The sequence below is a fragment of the Tachysurus fulvidraco genome, chromosome 5 (assembly GCF_022655615.1).
Source record: "Tachysurus fulvidraco isolate hzauxx_2018 chromosome 5, HZAU_PFXX_2.0, whole genome shotgun sequence".
NCBI classification, from domain to species: Eukaryota; Metazoa; Chordata; class Actinopteri; order Siluriformes; family Bagridae; genus Tachysurus; species Tachysurus fulvidraco.
The window spans coordinates 4,436,977-4,458,369 of NC_062522.1; the positions used below are offsets into that span (position 1 = coordinate 4,436,977).

Consider the following 21,393-nt stretch of genomic DNA (forward strand, 5'->3'; position numbering starts at 1 on the left):
TATTAATGCACTACATATAAAACATTTTATACTCAACTTTGGATTAATAATAGATAGAAATAATAAATAATATTGAATAAATAATAGAAGTTATTTTGTTGTTAGGTTTGAAAGATTTATTTGTGTTGACAGTGGACGTTGTCGTAAAGCAGCTTTACAAAAAAGATATGTTAAAAAAAAGGTTTATTATTATACAAAGATGAATATGAGACAAACGTTCGAGATTCATTTTAGACTTGTATTTAAATGTGTTTGTATTTATCCCCAATGAACCTGCCTGAGGTAACTCAGGTGACTGTGATGAGGAAGAACTCCCTTAGATGGAAGAGGAAGAAACCTTGAGAGGAACCACACTCAAAAGTGAACCTCATCCTCATTTGGGTGACACTGGAGGGTGTGAATACAAACTGTTATAAACAGCAGAGAGTGTTATTATGAATAATGTCCTTTCTATAGTCAGATACAGTCTGATAATTGTGTATTGATGTGGAGGTTGGTGTCATCAAAGACCACATGGAGTTGGTATCTTCTGTTTAAAGGTCTGAAATCTTCATGAAGCAGAACACAAGCTGGTACAATCTCTCGATGCCTGGGGATGGGAGAGTGGAGAGGAATTAGCTTAGCTGCTGTTCATATATTAACCAGCACTATAAAATAAGGTGCATTTAATCAGATCTACTGGTGCACAAGGATATGGGATATATGTGTATTCCTGTCTGTATCATATCTCTTTAACCAAGCACTCATCTGCTACACTTATTTAAATCCATATTAGGTTTTTTTTGTATTTTATTTTTGTTTTCACATACATTTTTCTTTCTATGTAGTGTGTATTATGTGATGTTAATGATTTTATTAGGGATACATGTACAGTTATCCAGTCGGCCAATCGAGTGGCAGCAGCATAATATATGAAGTCACGCACATACAGGTGAAAAGCTTCAGGTAAAGGTCAAAGGTCAGACCGGTTCAATCGGACACAAGAACAAACTTTACAAGCGCAGTGAGCAGAAAAGCATCTCAGCAGACAATACCAAGAGACTCTTGAGGAACAGCAGAAGAGCACCAGCATCAGTTTCTTCTCTAGTCAACCATGAACAAGTCTCAGGGCAGTTCAAGACTGAAGAAACATCAGCTGCTCTTTTTTAAGCTCCAACATTAGTAGTTTCATTTGGCCCAAACCTTTTAACTGTATTTAATTTGTACAAGTCAGAAAATTGTGTGTGTGTGTGTGTGTGTGTGTGTGTGTGTGTGTGTGTGTGTGTGTGTGTGTGTGTGTGTGTGTGTGTGTGTGTGTGTGTGTGTGTGTGTGTGTGTGTGTGAGTGAGTGAGTGTGTGTGTGTGTGTGTGTGTGTGTGTGTGTGTGTGTGTGTGTGTGTGTGTGTGTGTGTGTGTGTGTGTGTGTGTGTGTGTGTGTGTGTGTGTGTGTGTTTTGCTAGAATTCTGTCCACACATTCATTTTTTGTAAGTCAATTAACTCTTAAAAGCCCCATGGGAGTGCCTGTCTATGTATAATAGGAACATTGTGTGTGTGTGTGTGTGTGTGTGTGTGTGTGTGTGTGTGTGTGTGTGTGTGTGTGTGTGTGTGTGTGTGTGTGTGTCTGTTAGAGAAAGAGAGAAAAAGACCCCTGGGGTACAACCAATATACATATGAATAAGCTGCCCAGGGAAATGCAGTGAAAGTGTGTTATAACACATCGGTACAGATAAACTGCTTCCTGCACACACACACACACACACACACACACACACACACACACACACACACACACACACACACACACACACACACACACACACACACACACACACCATATACATGCATGCACACACACACACAAACACTTCTAGAATTTATAGACAATGTGTAACATGTATGTATATTTTATCTGTGTGTGTGTGTGTGTGTGTGTGTGTGTGTGTGTGTGTGTGTGTGTGTGTGTGTGTGTGTGTGTGTGTGTGTGTGTGTGTGTGTGTGTGTGTGATAGGATAAAAGGTCAGCTTTTTGATAAGCTGCTCAGTTGTTAATATGTGTATTTATACAACGTGTCTGTAACAACACATTTATTTATAACAAATAAATTATTTATTAATTAGCAAAGTGATAATCATAGTAATGCAAGCTGCAAAAGTATTGGCACCCCGTGTAAAGATCAACTGTAAGTGTCTGAGGTTAATGAATCGAAACTCATTTATAAAATCTAAAATAAAATAATCATATAAAAGAATACGACCTCCTGTGTGTGTGTGTGTGTGTGTGTGTGTGTGTGTGTGTGTGTGTGTGTGTGTGTGTGTGCTTTGATCATCCATCACTCGTCTAAGTGTTTAACAATAGAAAGATAATCACATCATCCCGCCTCTCATTCATCACCCAGACACCTCACACACACAGCTGTCAATCACACATGTAACTCCGCCTCCTCTGCTCTGCTCACAGCACAGAATTAGCACTGATTAAAAGAATTATTATGATTATAAAACTATTAATGATAAAAACTATTAATAACCGATGTTAATTGTGTAACTGGGAATTAGTGTCATGTGTCTTGTATGTGTCTTGACTGCTAGGTGTAATATTGAGGAAAACTCTTTCCATACCCCCCCCCCCCCCCCCCGTTTAAGGCTGATACCTAACTGTATAAAATATATTTCCTATAAAACTCTTTCAGAAAATAAACCATGTTTATAATCACATATCTATCTATCTATCTATCTATCTATCTATCTATCTATCTATCTATCTATCTATCCTTTTTGGTATTTTCAGTGTAAACACACTATTTACAGTATTTACACTAAAAGTGGTAAAGAATAGTGGAGATGATGTTTTGTCCATTTAAACCTGTTTACGTTTACATCTCAGCTACAGACAGTCATCTCTGTCTCTCTCTTGCTGTCTGTCTGCCTCATTATATCTGTTTCTGTCTCTCTTTCTATCTCTTTTACTCTCTATATGTCTGTCTCTGCTCCTATCTGTCTCTCTTCCTGTCTCTCTCTCTCTCTGATTGCCTGCCTGTATGTCTGTCTGTCTCACTTTTTGTCATGTTATCTCTCTTTTCCTCTGTGTATCTCTTTTTCTCTCTTTGACTGCCTGTCAATCTGTCTCACTCTGTCTATTTGTCACTCTTTCTGTCTCTTTCACTCTCTATCTGTTTGACTGTCTGTCTTTGTCTGTGTGTCTCTGACTCTGTATCTCTCTTTCAGTCTCTGTCTCTCACTCTCTCTCTCTGTTTCCCTTTGTCTGTCTGTCTGTCTGTCTGTCTGTCCGTCCGTCTGTCTGTCTGTCTGTCTGTCTGTCTGTCTGTCTGTCTGTCTGTCCGTCTGTCTGTCTGTCTGTTTGTCTATCTGTCTGTCTCACTCTGTTTATCTCTCTTTCAGTCTCTGTCTCACTCTATCTGTGTGTCTCTCTTTCTGTTTTTTTTTCACTCTCTATCTATTTGACTGTTTGTCTGTCTGTCTGTCTGTCCGTCTGTCTGTCTGTCTGTCCGTCTGTCTGTCTGTCTGTCTGTCTGTTTGTCTATCTGTCTGTCTCACTCTGTCTGTTTATCTCTCTTTCAGTCTCTGTCTCTCACTCTTCATCTGTCTGATTCTCTCTTTCTGTTTCTCTCACTCTCTATCTCATTCTCTATTTTCTGTCTGACTCTCTATCTGTTTGTCTCTTTTTCAATCTCCTAATTTTTCAGCTTCACCTCGGACTCTTATAAAGTCATAAAGGCATAAATGTTAAATAACAACTCCTCGCAGTAAACGAGTGGTGTGAAGCACGGTAGTGAAATCTCTGGAAGTTTCTGTAACCAAATAACCGAAGTGTGTTCTATTGCGTTTAACGTTGTTCTCTTCACACTTGGGATCGAATCCAATGACAGATGAAGAACTTGTTGATAGATTTATTTATACAGACGTACTTTGCTGTACGAGTGGAGCAACCACGAGTGGTTTGAGATCATTTGCCCCAAACGCTGATGTGTGTGTGTGTGTGTGTGTTTGTGTGTGTGTGTGTGTGTGTGTGTGTGTGTGTGTGTGTGTGTGTGTGTGTGTGTGTGTGTGTGTGTGTGTGTGTGTGTGTGTGTGTGTGTGTGTGTGTGTGTGTTTGTGTGTGGCAGAGAAACACATATTTAGACCTTCGGGAGTCATTTTATCGTCTGCCGTCTCGGCCTCCCCCCTCAATCTCCCTCTAACCGAGAGACACGCTTCACAAACGGCTCTCTAGTGCAACATTTTAGTCGAAGAAGGAAATGGAAGCCTTAAGTCACTGAATCATATCAGCCACCGAAGGTGAGATTTGGAGAGTTAAATAGTATTTAAGATTTAGTGGCAAACATCGCTCACTGAAATGAAGCAGTGTGAGAGAATTATCCCCTTATAGCCGCCAGTAATGCTGTCCTCTTACGCTCGCTTCGGCCCGTCTGAGATTTAATGGCTCGGATGAAAGCTGTGGCCATAAAACACACCGTCAACAAGATTAACTCTCACATAAATGTCCCATGTTTTTATGGTGTTTCCTAATTGTCTTGCGTTATGGAGTCATACGGTTGTCCGGGAAGTACTGTACACCAAATATTAAGCTGAGAAGTGCTGAATAGTAAGTAGTTTGATGTTTTCCTCCATCGTTATTTGTTCAAATAAACAAAAGAACGAATGAAGGAATAAATAAACGGTGAGATATTTCAAGCTCATGGATAGTAGCATGAGCGCTGATTACAGAAACAAGCTAGGTGCAAGTCTAAGATAAGAGATCTGAGGGAAAGTTACGACTGCTCTGTGCATGAGCTTTAATTCAGGCTGAGAGATGTGCATGATGTCACTTCCCAGAAAACTTCCCACCACAAAGTCGGAATTATGAGCAGGATTTTCTTTGAGCTCTGAGTTTCGGTGTCACAGGAGTGTCAGTCAGAAAAAATGGAGGAATGGATGAACGTGGTGTCTGTAGTTAGTTGAAACTGAATGTTTGGTTTGAATGGATGAATGAATGAAATTGGGACATTTATTATCGCAGCATATACATTACAGCACCAGGGACTTCTTTTCTCCTCATAGGCTGTGGTTAGAGTGAGGGGCAGCTTTGATACAGCACCTCCTGGAGCAGGGAGGGTTACGGACCTTGCTCAACTGCCCAACAGGGGCAACTTGGCAGTGATGGGGCTTAAAGCTCTACCTTCCGATTGACAATCCAGAGATTTAACCACTTGAGATGCCCCACTTTCCCACCACTGCCCTACCACTACACCACAACTGCCCCACCACTGCCCTTTATGTTACTGAAATACAAGCAGTCTGGTTAATATTTTAAGGTCTGATTGAGCGGAATGGTTTAATTATGATATAATATGCGATGAAACGAATGAGTTTCTTCATAAATAAACACCTATGCATATCGTTTGTTCTTCTTGTGTAGAAGTCGAGTTAAAACCCTTGCGGTATTATTTGTAGTTCATTAAGAGAAATTTCACCTTCATGTTGCACCTGACATCATAATAATTCCTACTAAAAGGAACTTCACGTACGTCTCCAGCTGTTTCCTGACACAGCTCGGTTCAGCTAATGACACTATGCTTTCACCGCTATCAGGAAACCCGAACAGGAAAGTAACGTAACATGGACTGAACTACGCTCCGGTTGAAGCGAGTCTCAGAGCAGGGGTTGGTTCTCTGGTTCCTCTTTCACACTTTACTAAACCAACTCCAGTGTGAAAATCACCTACAAATGCACATCCCAGTTAAATAAACAGCTCAGACGTTTCTGTCTTACAGTGATTTACATTTTAACTCATCAGATCATCATCTCTTTAGATCTTAGACAGTTTTTTTTTTTTTTTTTAACCAGAGCTGTCAGGACTCATTAGCTTCTGCACTAAAACTGTTTCTATAGAAGTTCTGCCCAGCTCCTGCACCGTTTCTTTCCTTCACCCTCTCATTTTTCATCTTCTTTTGTTTAGGTAAAACGGGGGATTAGGGCAGATTTTCCCTCTAAAGTAGTAGTGTGATGGGGCTTTTATCCCCGAGCGTGGAGAAGGCCACAGAGCCGCAGGATTAGAGGACCACAAAGGGTCCCGTTGTGTCCGAGCACAGACTCTGAAAGAGAAAAGCAGGAGAAACGCAAGTGCCAGCTTGAATATGTCAGCAGCAGAGTGGGAAGTTTACTGAAGCTGAGAGTTCGACTCCAGGTTGATAGAAACACATCACGTTCGGTTCAGTTTAGTTCAGTTTGTTATTAAAAAAACAAAGTACGTAATTTGATCTCGAAGTGCGTTTGGAGTTTTAGAGTAATCACTGATGACATGTGATACAATAAAGTCTTTAAATAAAAGTTGAATGGTCTCCAAATGTGACCTGTAAAACCACTGGGTGTGGAAAAAAACTGCTTATACATAAGAGTGCATACTGTATGTTTGCACCCAAAGGAAGGGGAGACTGAGAGAAGTGAGAGAAGTGAGAGTGAGAGAGAAGTGAGAGAAGTGAGAGTGAGAGAGAAGTGAGAGAAGTGAGAGAAGTGAGAGTGAGAGAGAAGTGAGAGAAGTGAGAGAAGTGAGAGTGAGAGAGAAGTGAGAGTGAGAGAGAAGTGAGAGAAGTGAGAGTGAGAGAGAAGTGAGAGAAGTGAGAGAAGTAAGAGAAGTGAGAGAAGTGAGAGTGAGAGAGAAGTGAGAGAAGTGAGAGAAGTGAGAGTGAGAGAGAAGTGAGAGAAGTGAGAGAAGTGAGAGAAGTGAGAGAAGTGAGAGTGAGAGACAAGTGAGAGAAGTGAGAGAAGTGAGAGTGAGAGACAAGTGAGAGAAGTGAGAGAAGTGAGAGAAGTGAGAGTGAGAGACAAGTGAGAGAAGTGAGAGAAGTGAGAGTGAGAGACAAGTGAGAGAAGTGAGAGAAGTGAGAGAAGTGAGAGTGAGAGACAAGTGAGAGAAGTGAGAGAAGTGAGAGAAGTAAGAGTGAGAGACAAGTGAGAGAAGTGAGAGAAGTAAGAGAAGTAAGAGTGAGAGACAAGTGAGAGAAGTGAGAGAAGTGAGAGAAGTGAGAGTGAGAGACAAGTGAGAGAAGTGAGAGAAGTGAGAGAAGTAAGAGTGAGAGACAAGTGAGAGAAGTGAGAGAAGTGAGAGAAGTGAGAGAAGTGAGAGAAGTGAGAGAAGTGAGAGTGAGAGACAAGTGAGAGAGAAGAAAGCTGTTGAACTGTGTGATTTTCAACTACAGTGTTTCTTCCTCAAAGTATGATGTCATACTTTTTAACCATTTCTAGTTACATTACCTGTGCCTTGTACTGGCCGGAAAAATGCCAATATCAGCTAAAGTGGCTCTCAATGGTCTGAATAAATACAGTGAGTGATGGAGAGTCAGAAAAGTGAGAGAGTGAGAGAAGCTAGAGAGAAGTGAGAGACGTGAGAGAGAAGTGAGAGAGTGAAAAAACTAAGAGAATGAGAGAGAGAAGTGAGAAAGTAAGAGAAGTGTGTGAGTGATATAGAGGTGAAAGAGAAGTGAGTGAGTGAGTGAGTGAGTGAGTGAGTGAGTGAGTGAGTGAGTGAGTGAGTGAGTGAGGGAGTGAGGGAGTGAGTGAGTGAGGGAGTGAGTGAGTGAGTGAGGGAGGGAGTGAGGGAGGGAGTGAGGGAGTGAGTGAGTGAGGGAGTGAGGGAGTGAGTGAGTGAGTGAGTGAGGGAGTGAGGGAGGGAGTGAGGGAGTGAGTGAGTGAGTGAGTGAGTGAGGGAGTGAGTGAGTGAGTGAGTGAGTGAGTGAGTGAGTGAGTGAGTGAGTGAGTGAGTGAGTGAGTGAGTGAGTTAGTGAGTGAGTGAGTGGTGAGTGAGTGAGTGTTAGGAGTGAGATGAGAGAGAGAGAAGATTAAAAAGTGTAGAGGAGGAAGAAGAAGAAAGAAGAAGAAGAAGAAGAAGAAGAAGAAGAAGAAGAAGAAGAAGAAGAAGAAGAAGAAGAAGAATGAGAGTGAGAAAAGTGTGAGAAGTGAGATGTTACAGAGTGAGAGAAAGACAAGAAAGAGTGAGAGAAGTGAGATGTTAGAGAGTGAGAGAAAGACAAGAAAGAGTGAGAGAAGTGAGATGTTAGAGAGTATGAGAGACGTGAAAGAGTGAGAGAGAAGTGAGAAGGTGAGAGAAGTGAAAGAAGTGAGAGAGTGTGAGAGGAGGGAGAGAAGTGAGAGAGAGTCTTCAGTGTCTAGTAGGAGTGTTCAGTGTCTAATTCACTTCAGTGGTGAAGGAGAAGAAAAGGAAAAGTGAAGGAATGATTCATGTAACTATAAGTGAATAAAAGTGACGTTTGTTCTGTACTCAGTACACGAGTGTGTCATGGTGGACATTTGGTGGACATTTTGTGATGTGAGGTTATAAGAGAAGAATGGTCTTGGGCTCCATCTGCGTCTGCATCTCATCATCATCATCATCATCATCATCATCATCATGTCAGGAGTTGTGGAGTTTTCTGTGTGACGTGATCAGCTCTCATCCTTAAACACATTCTGTGAGGAAGCAGAAATCTATGGAGCAGAGCTGAAGAGCTGAAGAGCTGAAGAGCCTTATTGTTTTAATCCTCTTAGCAGCCTTCACTTTCACACTGAGTCTTGTCTCCTCATCCCAAAATCCCCTGCACTGGGATACATACCTCATCTCTCTCTCTCTCTCTGTTTATCTCTATTTCTCCTCTGTCTCTCTACATCTCTTTCTTTCTCTCTATTTGTTTCTTTTTCTTTTCTTCACACTCTTTCCATTTCTCACCGTCTTGTTCTTTCCTCTTTCCATCTCTCTGTCCCTGTCTCCCTTTGCCTCTCTCCTGCTCTATTCCACATTCTTTCTTTCTTTCTTTCTTTCTTTCTTTCTTTCTTTCTTTCTTTCTTTCTTTCTTTCTTTCTTTCTTTCTTTCTTTCTTATGAAAGAATACGTTCTTTGCAAGTTCTTTTTAAATGGGTGTGTGTTTTTTATGAACATGTGTGTGTGTGTTTGAGTTTGGGAGTGTGTTCGAGTGTGGGTGTGTGTTTGAAAGTTGGTAGGAGTGTGTGTTTGAGTGAGCGTGTGTTGGGTGTGTGTTTGTGCCATCCACAGCAGAGCAGAAGAGATGAGCGATGTCCACGCCTGGCAAAGTCCAGAACCGGGCCAAACAGGCCAATCGAGGAACTCTCTGATGGGAGAATGAGCAGGAACCACCACCTATAAATGCCCTCACTGAGCCATGTCGCCACAGGAGCAGGGGTGAGAGAGAGAAGGGGGGGATCCAGCTGAAAGGAAATAAATAAATAAATAAATAAATAAATAAACCAGTCCTATCAGTGGCCTACCCCACGGAAACCAGGAAGTGGAATGGCATCCCCCACAGGAACAGGAGCGAGGCCAGGTCACTAAAAAAAAACACACAACCAAAGAACAAAAATCCAGAGGTAAACAAATTTCTCCACAAGCCGTCGGTTCATGTGACGGCTTGGCGTTGTCCTGCTGGGTAGGTATGTAAGTTGTCATAAAATAGCAGGTGCCACAGCGAAGATAAAACCAGACCCAAATGCAGAGATAACAAAAAACAATTTAATAACAGCAAAAACATAGACAGGGTGAAAAGTGCCGAAATAGCTCAGTTGGGAGAGCGTTAGACTGAAGATCTAAAGGTTCTGGTTCGATCCCGGGTTTCGGCAGGTGATTTTGGGGCAAGTCGTGGCCCCATTTTGGGGCAAGTCGTGGCCCCATTTTGGGGCAAGTCGTGGCCCCATTTTGGGGCAAGTCGTGGCCTAATGGTTAGAGAGACTGACTCCTAACCCTAAGGTTGTGGGTTCGAGTCTCGGGCCGGCAATACCACGACTGAGGTGCCCTTGAGCAAGGCACCGAACCCCCCCAACTGCTCCCCGGATGCCGCAGCATAAATGGCTGCCCACTGCTCACGGTGTGTGTGTGTTCACTGCTGTGTGTGTGCACTTTGGATGGGTTAAATGCAGAGAACGAATTCTGTATGTCACATCACTTTCACTTTCACTTTAGAAAATCTACACAACTAGACATTTCACAGGACAAAACAAACAGTGGTCTGTGGTGCAGCATTTGGGTAAAAAGGTTGTATTTAGGATGTTGTTTTGGATGAAGGTGAGAAGGAGAGTATTCAGCATCCTACGGAACATTTCGCCCAAACATCTACAATAGAAGTGATGAGGCTTTGGTTCCAGACTTTGGTGAAGCTGCTGGTGTCTAGAAGGAGATTGGACAATTTGGTTGAAGTTTTTTCCTGCATTTTGGTTCTTCTTGTGTTTCTGTTGTCCAGATGTTTTCGTTGAGGAATCTCTTCTCATCTCATCTTTAGGGCTCTCATCATCTGAGAGCTGAGAGAGCATTTCTCTTGATTAGAGAGAGTTAAGGTCTGAAAGTCTTCCTCAAGTTTCTTCATTGATATGCTCAGACTTTTGTCATCATGAAGCCAGGATAAAGTGAAAGTGACGAAAGTGACGTGACATACGGCTAAGTACGGTGACCCATACTCAGAATTCGTTCTCTGCAATTGACCCATCCAAAGTGCGCACACACACACACACACACACACACACACACACACACACACACACACACACACACACACACACACACACACACACACACACACACAGTGAACACACCCGGAGCAGTGGGCAGCCATTTATGCTGCAGCGCCCGGCGAGCAGTTGGGGGTTTCGGTGCCTTGCTCAAACCCACAACCTTAGGATTACGAGTCAGACTCTCTAACCATTGGGCCATGACTTGCCCCAAAATCCAGTGCCCTGCACCTACAGCATGGATAAGCTCTCTAGAACATGTTGAGGGAGCTCTGGGGCAGGAGTGGTGGAGAAACAAGACTCTTAATTCATTCTTGGTCTTGGTTGTTAAAATTGTCCTCATATTATTGTAGGTTTGTGTCAGACAGCAGGACTCTCTCTATCTCCATCTCTCTGTCCCTGTCCCTCTCTCCTACTCCATCTCTCTGTCTGTCTCCTTCTCTATGTATTTTGTTTCTTTTAACTTTCTTTAATTTGATATCATTTCAATTATTGTTACATCATTATTTTCTATCTTTCTTTCAAATTGCTTTTGTTTGGTTTAGATTGTTTTACGCTATTACTTTCTTTCACAATTTCTTTCACTATCTTTCTGTTTCTATGTCTCATGTCTATCTCTCTTTCTCTCTCTCTCTCTCTCTCTCTCTCTCTCTCTCTCTCTCTCTGTGTGTCCGTCTGTCTCTCTCAATCTCTCTCTCTCTCTCTCTCTCTCTCTCTCTCTCTCTCTCTCTCTCTCTCTCTCTCTCTTTCTCTCTCTCTGTTGCTCCACCATCTGTTTCTTATTTTATGTAGCTTCTTTCTTTCTTTCTTTCTTTCTTTCTTTCTTTCTTTCTTTCTTTCTTTCTTTCTTTCTTTCTTTCTTTCTTTCTTTCATAGTGGGCATGACCCTGCCTTCTCTCTCTCTCCCTCTCTCTCTCTCCCTCTCCCTCTCCCTCTCTCAGCCCCAGTGTGATTGGTCACATGCACTCTGCTGTGCTTTAAAACCCCCTCACAATCTCTGTGAGGGTTAAACTCTTGAACACACAGATGCACACCACACACTCACAACTCCACTCACCTGCAAAACTTCATCATCATCATCATCATCATCATGGTGCATGATGTGATGGTCTAAACCTTGGATCTGTAAAGCAAGTCTGTAGAGCAAACAAACAGCAGTGTGAGGAGAGACGCAGCGCTGTGAGGGAACTCGGCTGGAGGTGAGAACACTCTTTACTTTACAGCACTGTGTGTTTAATGTAGTGCTTAAACACACACACACACACACACACACACACACACACACACACACACACACACACACACACACACACACACACACACACACACACACATAATGCATGATTTAATTATGAAACTGTTAGAGGATTGTATTTCTATGCAAAACAATGTAGAATCTGTATATTTTTGGCTGCTTTGTAAGCAATAGAAACAAACTTTATTTAAGAGAAAGAGAAAGAGAGAGAGAGAGAGAGAGAGAGAGAGAGAGAGAGAGAGAGAGAGAGAGAGAGAAGGAGAGAGAGAGATTATAAAGTACATCACTTTGTGTTTGTTTCTTCTACATTTGCTTTTTGCATCCTAACAATTTATTTGATATTTTAACACAACACTAAAGCTTCGTTCCTCACTACAGATTTATATCATTTGTGTTATATACACTGTACAGTGGGGGCCAAATGTCTAATAAAGGTTAAAGGTTTTGCTTTTCTTTTCTAATCGATTTAAACAATTTTAATTACACATTATAATCCTGACAATTTAAGAAGGTCTTTATTTACATCAATTTCAGACTTTCTTAGTATTTGTATTTCTTCTTCCCCCTTGTTTTTACTTCAGTGACAGCGTGCACTCGAGCTGGCATAAACTCCACACACCAACCTGGTGATTTATTTATATCAGAGTGGCGTCCGATCACACAGATTAGACATGAGGAAAATCAGAGCTTTCCAACAGAGCATACTAATTAGTTAGTATAAAATAGAATAAAATAAATCCAAATACTTTTATGGCATTGTAAAATGAAATTATGGATGTATTAAAGTTAAATTAAAGTCGTCATGCTCTATAATCACTCGTGCTTACGTGTAAACAGAGCTAAAATTTTCCATATTAAATATTAAAGATACAGAATGTTTGTTGTAATATTTTAAAAAAACGTTTGTTTACTTCAGATTCAAGGATTTTATATTCAGTATGAATGTTAGACCCTGCTGTGTGGATATGTATCTTAAAAACCCATTATACTGTTAATCTTTATGATAATATCCATCACAACACACTCTGATATCAGTCCAAACTCTTTAAAATGTTTATTTCATTTTATTTCAGAAATTAAACACTAGAGGAGTTCATTCCAAACTAGGAACTTGGCTGATATTATACAGAAGATAAAACCTTTCTTTAGGCTTTTTGAATGATAAGTCAAAGGGAACTGATTTGTATCTATTATTGTATTCGAGATGAACATAATGCTTTACATTAAGGCCTCATATAATTCAGGTTTATTTCAGCTAAACGGTTTAAAATACACGTTGTGTTGGTTATTATGAAGCCCCAGGACAGAAGGAAGCTACAGAGTATACAGTGCACATTATAAGCAGCATAGTTTAGTAGCACTACATTGTTATCATCTATACACACATTGTTGAGACTACATTTAACTAAACATGCCGTGAGAATATGCAGCAGATTCTTTATTTATTTGTAATATATATTTATTTTTATCTTTATAAATTTATTCACACACACACACGCACGCACGCACGCACGCACACACTCACACTCACACACACACACACACACACACACACACACACACACACACACACACACACACACACACACACACAGAATATAGCCATAACATATTTTTTTAATGCTTTTGATTTGAACTATTTCCAATGTCAATTTAATAATAATAATAATAATAATAATAATAATAATAATAATAATAATAATAATAATAATAATAATAATAATAATTGTCAATCAGTCACAAAAACAAATGAAATATTTTACAACATTGGTTACGATCGAGCTAAATAATCTTATTATGATGTTATTTATTGCATAATAATTTTCTGTTATTTGATTGTTTTGTATCTCATATTTATTATATTCTTTTTGTGATTTGTGAATAATAATAATAATAATAATAATAATAATAATAATAATAATAATAATAATAATAATAATAATAATAATAATAATAATGTCTAGAACTGAATCATGAATAAGAGTTAGTCCAGTTAAGAAAAGCCAGAAGCTCAGTAGTCAGTGTGAAGTGCAGTGTGTGGTGTTACATCGGGGGTAAAAGTGGGTTAATCTTACACTCTAGCTGATGTCGTACACGCCGTCAGGATGATAAACGACGTGTTAAATCGTCTCTCCGAGTTCCCCTGCGGCAAAATGCTCAAACCCCGACCTCGGACCCTCGTATAATCGGAACGATTTCAGCTCAGATACCCCGGAAAGGCGGAGGGGGCAGTTTTGTGTGGGTAAGGGGGTGTAAATTGATGAGGGGGTAAACCAGTGTATCATTGTCACACACAGTCCGCTGGGTTTAATGAAACAAAGTCGTGTTGATGGAAAAAAAATCTGTAAGTTTTATTCAAATCGGCCCGAATTTACACGCCGAGAAATATTTTAATAAAAGCTGAAAATAAAGTTTGAAGGTTTAAATTCGCAAATTATGTAACTTTATTATTCGATTTATACATTTATATTTATTTTTTTATTTGTTTGTTTGTTTGTTTGTTCTGTGACGTATTTATTTTGTTGTTTTTCTGTGAAAATACAAGCTGTGTTACAAAATGAAAAAAAAAAAGAAATATGAATTTTCTCACAGTTTTTATTGCCTATACTGTAGCAGGTCTAGCAAACTAAATATGTTAAAAATGTTAAGTCTTTAAAAAAATACATTTAAGTATTTAAACTGTATTTCTAATCGCTTTATTTATTTTCCCTTTTTCAAGAAATAAAAGCCGAATTTATTACCCTGAAATACACTGTATAATACGATGCTTATGATATTTTGATGAATGCTTATGATAGATAGATAGATAGATAGATAGATAGATAGATAGATAGATAGATAGATAGATAGATAGATAGATAGATAGATAGATAGATTTGAGGCTTTCGTGGATTAATTATTTATATTAAAATTATGTGACAAATTAATTTGAATTCCAGCTAAATGTTTTTTTTTAACATTTAAAAATTAATTAATTAATTAATTAATTAATTAACTAACTAATTTACTGAAATATATTAAATCAATTTCCAAACATAAAAGAATTCACAAAGTTTTTGATTGGTGTATAACATAAAAAATCACCTTCACAGAAATGACCTATTGAATGATTTATTTAAAATATTTTTCTATTTACTTTTTTATTTCATGCACTAAGTAAATAAATAAAGAACAGCAAATAATCTCAGGAGCTACAGAATTGATTGCTGTACTGTAATTAATGTACACTAAATTATATTAAATGCTCGAATGATTTGGAAAGAATTTATAGCTCGTCTTTTTTCTAAAATATATTTTTACATATATAAAACAGCTTTACATTGATTTTATGAATATGTACAATGTGCAGGAAATAGTTAAGGTCCTTTCTTCTCCTATTATTATTTTATTATTTCCTTGCAGTACATTGACAAACATTTGTGGAGTTTGTAAGTTTTTTATTCTTAATCGGTTTTATTGGCCTTACAAATAACACATCTAATGTAAATGATAGTTATAGACTTAACCAGTTTGGTCATAACCTGTTTATATTACGCAGATTTGCTTGCTGTCTGTCTGTCTGTCTGTCTGTCTGTCTGTCTGTCTGTCTGTCTGTCTGTGTGTTTTTGGGTAACGGCAATGAAAACCAGAAACCTTTTTCCTTCAGTTTATCCAGGTGTTTATGTGAAATGTTCCCTTTATTCTAACAGCTCAAACTAAGAAATCTGCAGAACTGTTACAGAGGAATAAAATGCACTAACGAATAAAAGAGGAATACAATGTACTGTACTCGTGTTGTAGCTCTAATACCTGAAATATTTAACTGTCTTAGTGTGTGTGTGTGTGTGTGTGTGTGTGTGTGTGTGTGTGTGTGTGTGTGTGTGTGTGTGTGTGTGTGTGTGTGTGTGTGTGTGTGTTATCTCCAGGCTAATCTCTCCGCCATGCAGCATTACGGGGTAAACGGTGGTTACTCTCTGCACGCCATGAACTCCCTGAGCGCGATGTACAACCTGCATCAGCAGAGCACGCAGCACGCGCCCGACTACCGGCCCTCCGTGCACGCGCTCACGCTCGCCGAGAGACTGGCCGGTAAGTAAGAGGCAGATCACAGACCATGCAGAGTGCACAACGCGTGAATTACGCCTCTCTGCCCTCTCTCCGTCCATCCCTTCTTCCCTTCCCACAGTTACAGTGTGCTCTTTATCTACAACAATACAGAACTTTATGTCTCCAGAAAAAAGACAGTGGCTGACAGACATGAATGGTTAATTAATGGACAAAGATTTGAAGCAACTTTGCACAATAAGTCCTGTTACATTACACAGACTTTAAATGCATTAACTAACCATTGCTAAACAACAGCCCTGTTGATTTATTTTCTACAGCAGCAGCTCATACGGCTGTCTGATTATGTTAATAATAATAGTATGAAATGCTTTAGTTATCACAAAGACTCTTATTGTGGATGATCCATGCTCCAACATTTACTCTATAATTACTCTAAAGTTTTCTGTAAGGAGACATTTATTTAACATTTATGGAAGGAGTATCCAATGTTGGTACAAAATTAAACTAAATGATTTAAATGTCCAATTCTTAGTGGACAAAGCAAGTTAATGGCTATAGTGATATATGTTAAATTCATACTCACACAATATGTAAAAATAGCTTTACATTTATTTTGATTAAATAAATATTTTTAACATAGAGACGAAACTGATAAGGCTGGTGAGGGAAGGATTTTTTTTATCATAAAAGTTTATCAAATAACATTAAATCTGATTATTGAAAGATAAAATGTTTGACATAATTATTTTTTACTTTACATTTAGATTCTAAATGTGCTGTTATAGATAATAATATGCTCCATGTGGTGACAATAACTTCTTATCACTGACACTTTGCTGATTGTTTCTGATTGTTTATTTGACTTTTTTTCAGTACTGATAATTAAACAATCTCAAAGAAACTTTTTTATTTAAATTGTTTATTATTGCCCTCATTTTCATTGAGGCTTTACAAACTTTTGCACTCAACGATACACATCACTCTGTAAAATCTGGTTTCAGGTGGTTATTTGTATTCTATTTATAAACCTAATATTAAATAGAAATCAATCTTCATATTTAAAATGTGTTTTGTAGCTTGTTTTAAATCCAGAATTAAAACGAAGGCACATTCATACGCCCAATATTTCCACAAAATCTTGCCAATTTTTGTGGATATTTGAGAAATAGGATATCTGAGAAACCCTTATCTTTAAGATCATTAAACTGCTCTAAACTACATTGGACAGCTATTCTGAATGAGTAAAAAGCTTTTTTTTTCAGTTCATACACAGACTCAGAGACCCAGATCCCATAATATAGCCTAAAGAAAATGGTTAAGCCTGCTTGTATCTGTGATAGATCTAAAAGGAACGTTTTGTGGTGTTTTCTTTCTCAGATATCATCCTGGAGGCGAGGTACGGCTCTCAGCACAGGAAGCAGCGGCGGAGTCGTACGGCCTTCACCGCTCAGCAGCTGGAGGCTCTCGAGAAAACATTCCAGAAAACACACTATCCTGATGTAGTGATGAGGGAACGGCTGGCAATGTGCACCAACCTGCCTGAGGCTCGAGTACAGGTGCAAACACACACAAACACACACACACACACACACACATCAAAATACAATATTAACAGAACTAAATATAGAGCAATATTGTCTAAAGCACCATGCACTGTTGCTGTAATAGTGATCACATCCACTGTGAACTGAAATACTTTAGCTGGTGTTTGAATTACTGGAATAAACAGGGATAAAAACCAGGCCCACATGCAGGGATAACAAAAACATTCATTCATTCATTCATTTTCTACCGCTTATCCGAACTTCTCGGGTCACGGGGAGCCTGTGCCTATCTCAGGCATCATCGGGCATCGAGGCAGGATACACCCTGGACAGAGTGCCAACCCATCACAGGGCACACACACTCACACACTCTCATTCACGAAAACTGTGGAAAGACACGGTATAGGCAAACACAGAAATAGGCAAATTAATGATAGTCAGTTATTAAAAGGTTTGTTGTGACAAGAACACGTGACACACAACACGCAGAATGTCCAAGCATGGTCAAACAAACAAAGTGTACATAGAGTGAACACAGGTTGAGTGCAGGTAGTGTTCAACATTCTTCCCTTTTTTTTGACATTCTTAAACAAAGTAGAAGAGCCTTTATATCACAGGAAACAAAAGTCTAAAATTAGGGTTATAGTGAATGGTTCTGCCTTTGTGGGGATGACATTTGTGCTCAGCATTCCATACTTTGTTATTTTGGATGAATGAGTGCATCATTTTGGTACTTAATGTGCACTACTACTATTAATACTTGTAATGCATAAGTTTATAGTTTAAGTTTAAGTTTTCAAATCTGGGCTTGTTTACTGCAGCTTCTGGAGAATTGTACTGAAGCTATAAGACTAAGGTAGCTAGCATATCAGTAAAAGCTTTAGCCACCAATCTTATGTGACATTTTCCTCAATAATTGACATTATTTTTATTTTTTCACTGCTAGGTTTGGTTTAAGAACAGACGTGCGAAGTTCCGTAAGAAGCAACGCAGTCTACAAAAAGAGCAGCTCCAGAAGCAGAAGGAGGTGGAGTCAGAAGGAAACCAGGGAAAAGAGGATAAAGAAGCCCCACCCACAAAAACACCTCAAACTCCACCTTCACCTTCAGAAGGTACTCGAGCCAATCTTCCACCTCTGGATGAGCTGAGCGAGGAAGTCAACGTTACCTCACCCGAGCATTCAGGGGTGGAGTCAGGAGCAGAGGATTTGACTGACAGAGAGGATGAGCCACCTTCCTTAAGAGAGGAGGAGAAAGGGGCGGGGCCAGCGTTGACAGACGGCACACCTTCACCATGTAAACCACTCAGTCCAAAATCAGGTAAATCATTCAGGCTCCTGGATCTTCAATTAAATTTAAAATCAAATAATAGTCAGATTATTTCTGGGTCAAAGGTCATTCTTGCAGATGTTTTCTTCCAGCATTATGTGCGTGTGTGTGGGTGGAAGGGGGGGGGGAATCATAGATGTACAGTAAACCACAGCTCTCCAATCGAAGGCTTGACTGCATTAAGAATCGCTCTGATTGGCTGAGACAAAAAGAGCGTCAGATTGGTCAGAAAGTTGTCCAACAGCTCAAGTGCATAAGTTACCATTTCTATAGCAAGTCAGTGACAGGAACTAAAGCTATTATTTATATACATTTTTATTTGCCATTAATAGTTTCATCATTAATACAGTGAATTATGATTTATTTTTTATGGAAGGAGTCTCAGTGATAGCACTTAATTGTAGCAGTCAGTGTTTTCCACCTCAGGAGAGTCTTCGAGACAGAGGAGGTGTTTCTATAGTAACATAGCAAGCCAAGGGTTTTTGTTTTGTTTATTTTATTAATGGCAACAGAGAATAAAAAACAGTCAGCTGTTATAATGTAAAAGAGAACAAGATTTAACTTGTTCCATAACAGTAAATGTAGCTATACAATGTGTTGGTTTTAATAAAGAAAAAAAATCCCCCTCAGCTTCTGTCATTTATCACTGCATCATTGAGTATTTAAATATTAACACATGATGGAGTGCTAACGCTGTACCTTCTCCTGCACATCCCTTCCAGATTCTCCTCTCGCCTCACCGTCTCTCCAATCCTCCAGCGTTCTCGGCAGCGGTTTAGTCCAAACCAACTCCTACGCTTCGTCTCCTCTCAGCCTCTACCGTCTACAGGAGCAGTTTCGGCAGCACATGGCCACCACCAACAACCTGATGCACTACTCTCCCTTCGACATGGCCGCCCCGTCCTCCTCCTCCTCCTCCACCTCGTCTCCTTTAGCCTACCTGGGCATGAACATGAACATGAACATGAGCATGAACATGGCGTCTCCGCTCGGCCCGCTGCAGTGTCAGTCGTATTACCAGTCTCTGTCTCAGCAGGTGTGGAGCAGTCTAAACAGCAAGACGAGCAGCATCGAGAACCTGCGCTTCAGAGCCAAACAGCACGCAGCCTCGCTCGGATTGGAAACGCTGCCCAACTGACCTCGGATCAGCTGAGATTATACAGATACGGGAACTAGATCGGACTTATTTAAACCAGATGAAACACACTGGGAGGAACGGCTTTGCTGATAGAACGATCTGAACAAACCTCGTACCTCAAAGCCTGATCTCTCACATCCATTCCTCTGTGTAAAACCATTTCATCATGTTTCCAGTACATCATCTCCACTGGATTCTGCTTAAGGATTCTGTGATAAATAATAAATAAAGAGCTAAAATGATAGACTTACTGAACGTAAAATTGTTTACATCTATTACATAAAATGGGGGATGTGGTAGCCTAGTGGTTAAGGTGTCGGACTACAGATCGGATGGTCGTGAGCTCGAATACCAGGTCCACCGAGCTGCTACCGCAATTGCTCAGCTGTATAAAATGTAAGTCACTCTAGTTAAATCTGTCTGCCAAATGCTGTAAACACAATGTTGTAGTCACCTGCAGGACCTCATGTCATGATGCACCGAGCTGTCTTGGTCTCTAATGCAAGTTTTTTTTTCCTGAAATATTTTTATTTTGCAGTCATGGACTTATTAACTGGTAAACCAATTTTCACGTATGCTTCGTGGACTCCAGAGCCGCACTTTAAGAAGATTTCACTACACACACGTCATCTCTCGCTATGCTGTGTTGTTGTCACAGACCCACCTCCAAAGGCTGAGGTACATGATGTGAGCATGTCACAGTGACTGATCGTGTAAATACACCACAGTATGTTTAGGATGAGGGTCACCGATACACACTAAAATATTCTGCTGTCATGTGGCGTAGATATTACTGTCTGGGAAGTTTTTCTGGGTTGTCGTTATGTAAATGTGAATAACTTATCTGTGAAATGCAAGAGAATAAACGTTATATCTGTGAAACCTGTGGTATCTACGGAGACTGCATCACATGTGCCAGCAAACACACATACGCACACACGCATGCCCACGCACGCACACATGCACACACACACACACACACACACACACACACACACACACACACACACACACACACACACACACACACACACACACAGTGTCCTAAGGTAAATTAAGTACAAGCAAATTACAGACACGCATTCATATGCCAAATGCACTCTCACACACACACACACACACACACACACACACACACACACACGCACACACACGCACACACGCATGCCCACGCACGCACACATGCACACACACACACACACACACACACACACACAGTGTCCTAAGGTAAATTAAGTACAAGCAAACTACAGACACGCATCCATATGCCAAATGCACTCACACACACACACACACACACACACACACACACACACACACACACACACACACACACACACACACACACACGCACACATACACAGAGTATTCTACATAGATAGAGGTTAATGAGAGTATAAAGACACTATAGACATACACACTCATATGTCAAGTGCATACACACACACACACACACACACACACACACACACACACACACACACTGTGTCCTAAGGTAAATTAAGTACAAGCAAACTACAGACACGCATTCATATGCCAAATGCACACACACACACACACACACACACACACACACACACACACACACACACACAC

At 39.9% G+C, this 21,393-nt stretch overlaps 1 protein-coding gene and 1 non-coding gene across 3 annotated transcripts; both read left to right on the forward strand.

The window, feature by feature from the left end:
* The first annotated feature begins 9,531 nt into the window (after nucleotides 1-9,531).
* Nucleotides 9,532-9,603, forward strand: trnaf-gaa. Its single transcript has one exon. It is a non-coding gene; the product is annotated as a tRNA-Phe (tRNA).
* Nucleotides 9,604-11,420: 1,817 nt separating this feature from the next.
* Nucleotides 11,421-20,734, forward strand: LOC113640856 (diencephalon/mesencephalon homeobox protein 1-B-like). Of its 2 annotated transcripts, XM_027143467.2 has the most exons (5): nucleotides 11,421-11,684; nucleotides 15,646-15,808; nucleotides 17,165-17,343; nucleotides 18,278-18,650; nucleotides 19,382-20,734. In XM_027143467.2, exons 2-5 carry the CDS (start codon nucleotides 15,661-15,663, stop codon nucleotides 19,795-19,797), a joined length of 1,116 nt encoding a protein of 371 aa, XP_026999268.2. In that variant the 5' UTR covers nucleotides 11,421-11,684; nucleotides 15,646-15,660; the 3' UTR covers nucleotides 19,798-20,734. The 2 variants fall into 2 exon arrangements, with proteins under 2 accessions (XP_026999268.2, XP_047669876.1); XM_047813920.1 differs by lacking the exon at nucleotides 11,421-11,684 and having other exon boundaries at nucleotides 15,047-15,808.
* Nucleotides 20,735-21,393: the final 659 nt, after the last annotated feature.

Coding starts and splice junctions, on each gene's coding strand:
- LOC113640856 (XM_047813920.1), top strand. CDS start 15,499: ATGTACTGTACTCGTGTTGTAGCTCTAATACCTGAAATATTTAACTGT. Junction 15,809..17,164: donor GCTCGCCGAGAGACTGGCCG/GTAAGTAAGAGG, acceptor TTTCTTTCTCAG/ATATCATCCTGGAGGCGAGG. Junction 18,651..19,381: donor ACCACTCAGTCCAAAATCAG/GTAAATCATTCA, acceptor CATCCCTTCCAG/ATTCTCCTCTCGCCTCACCG.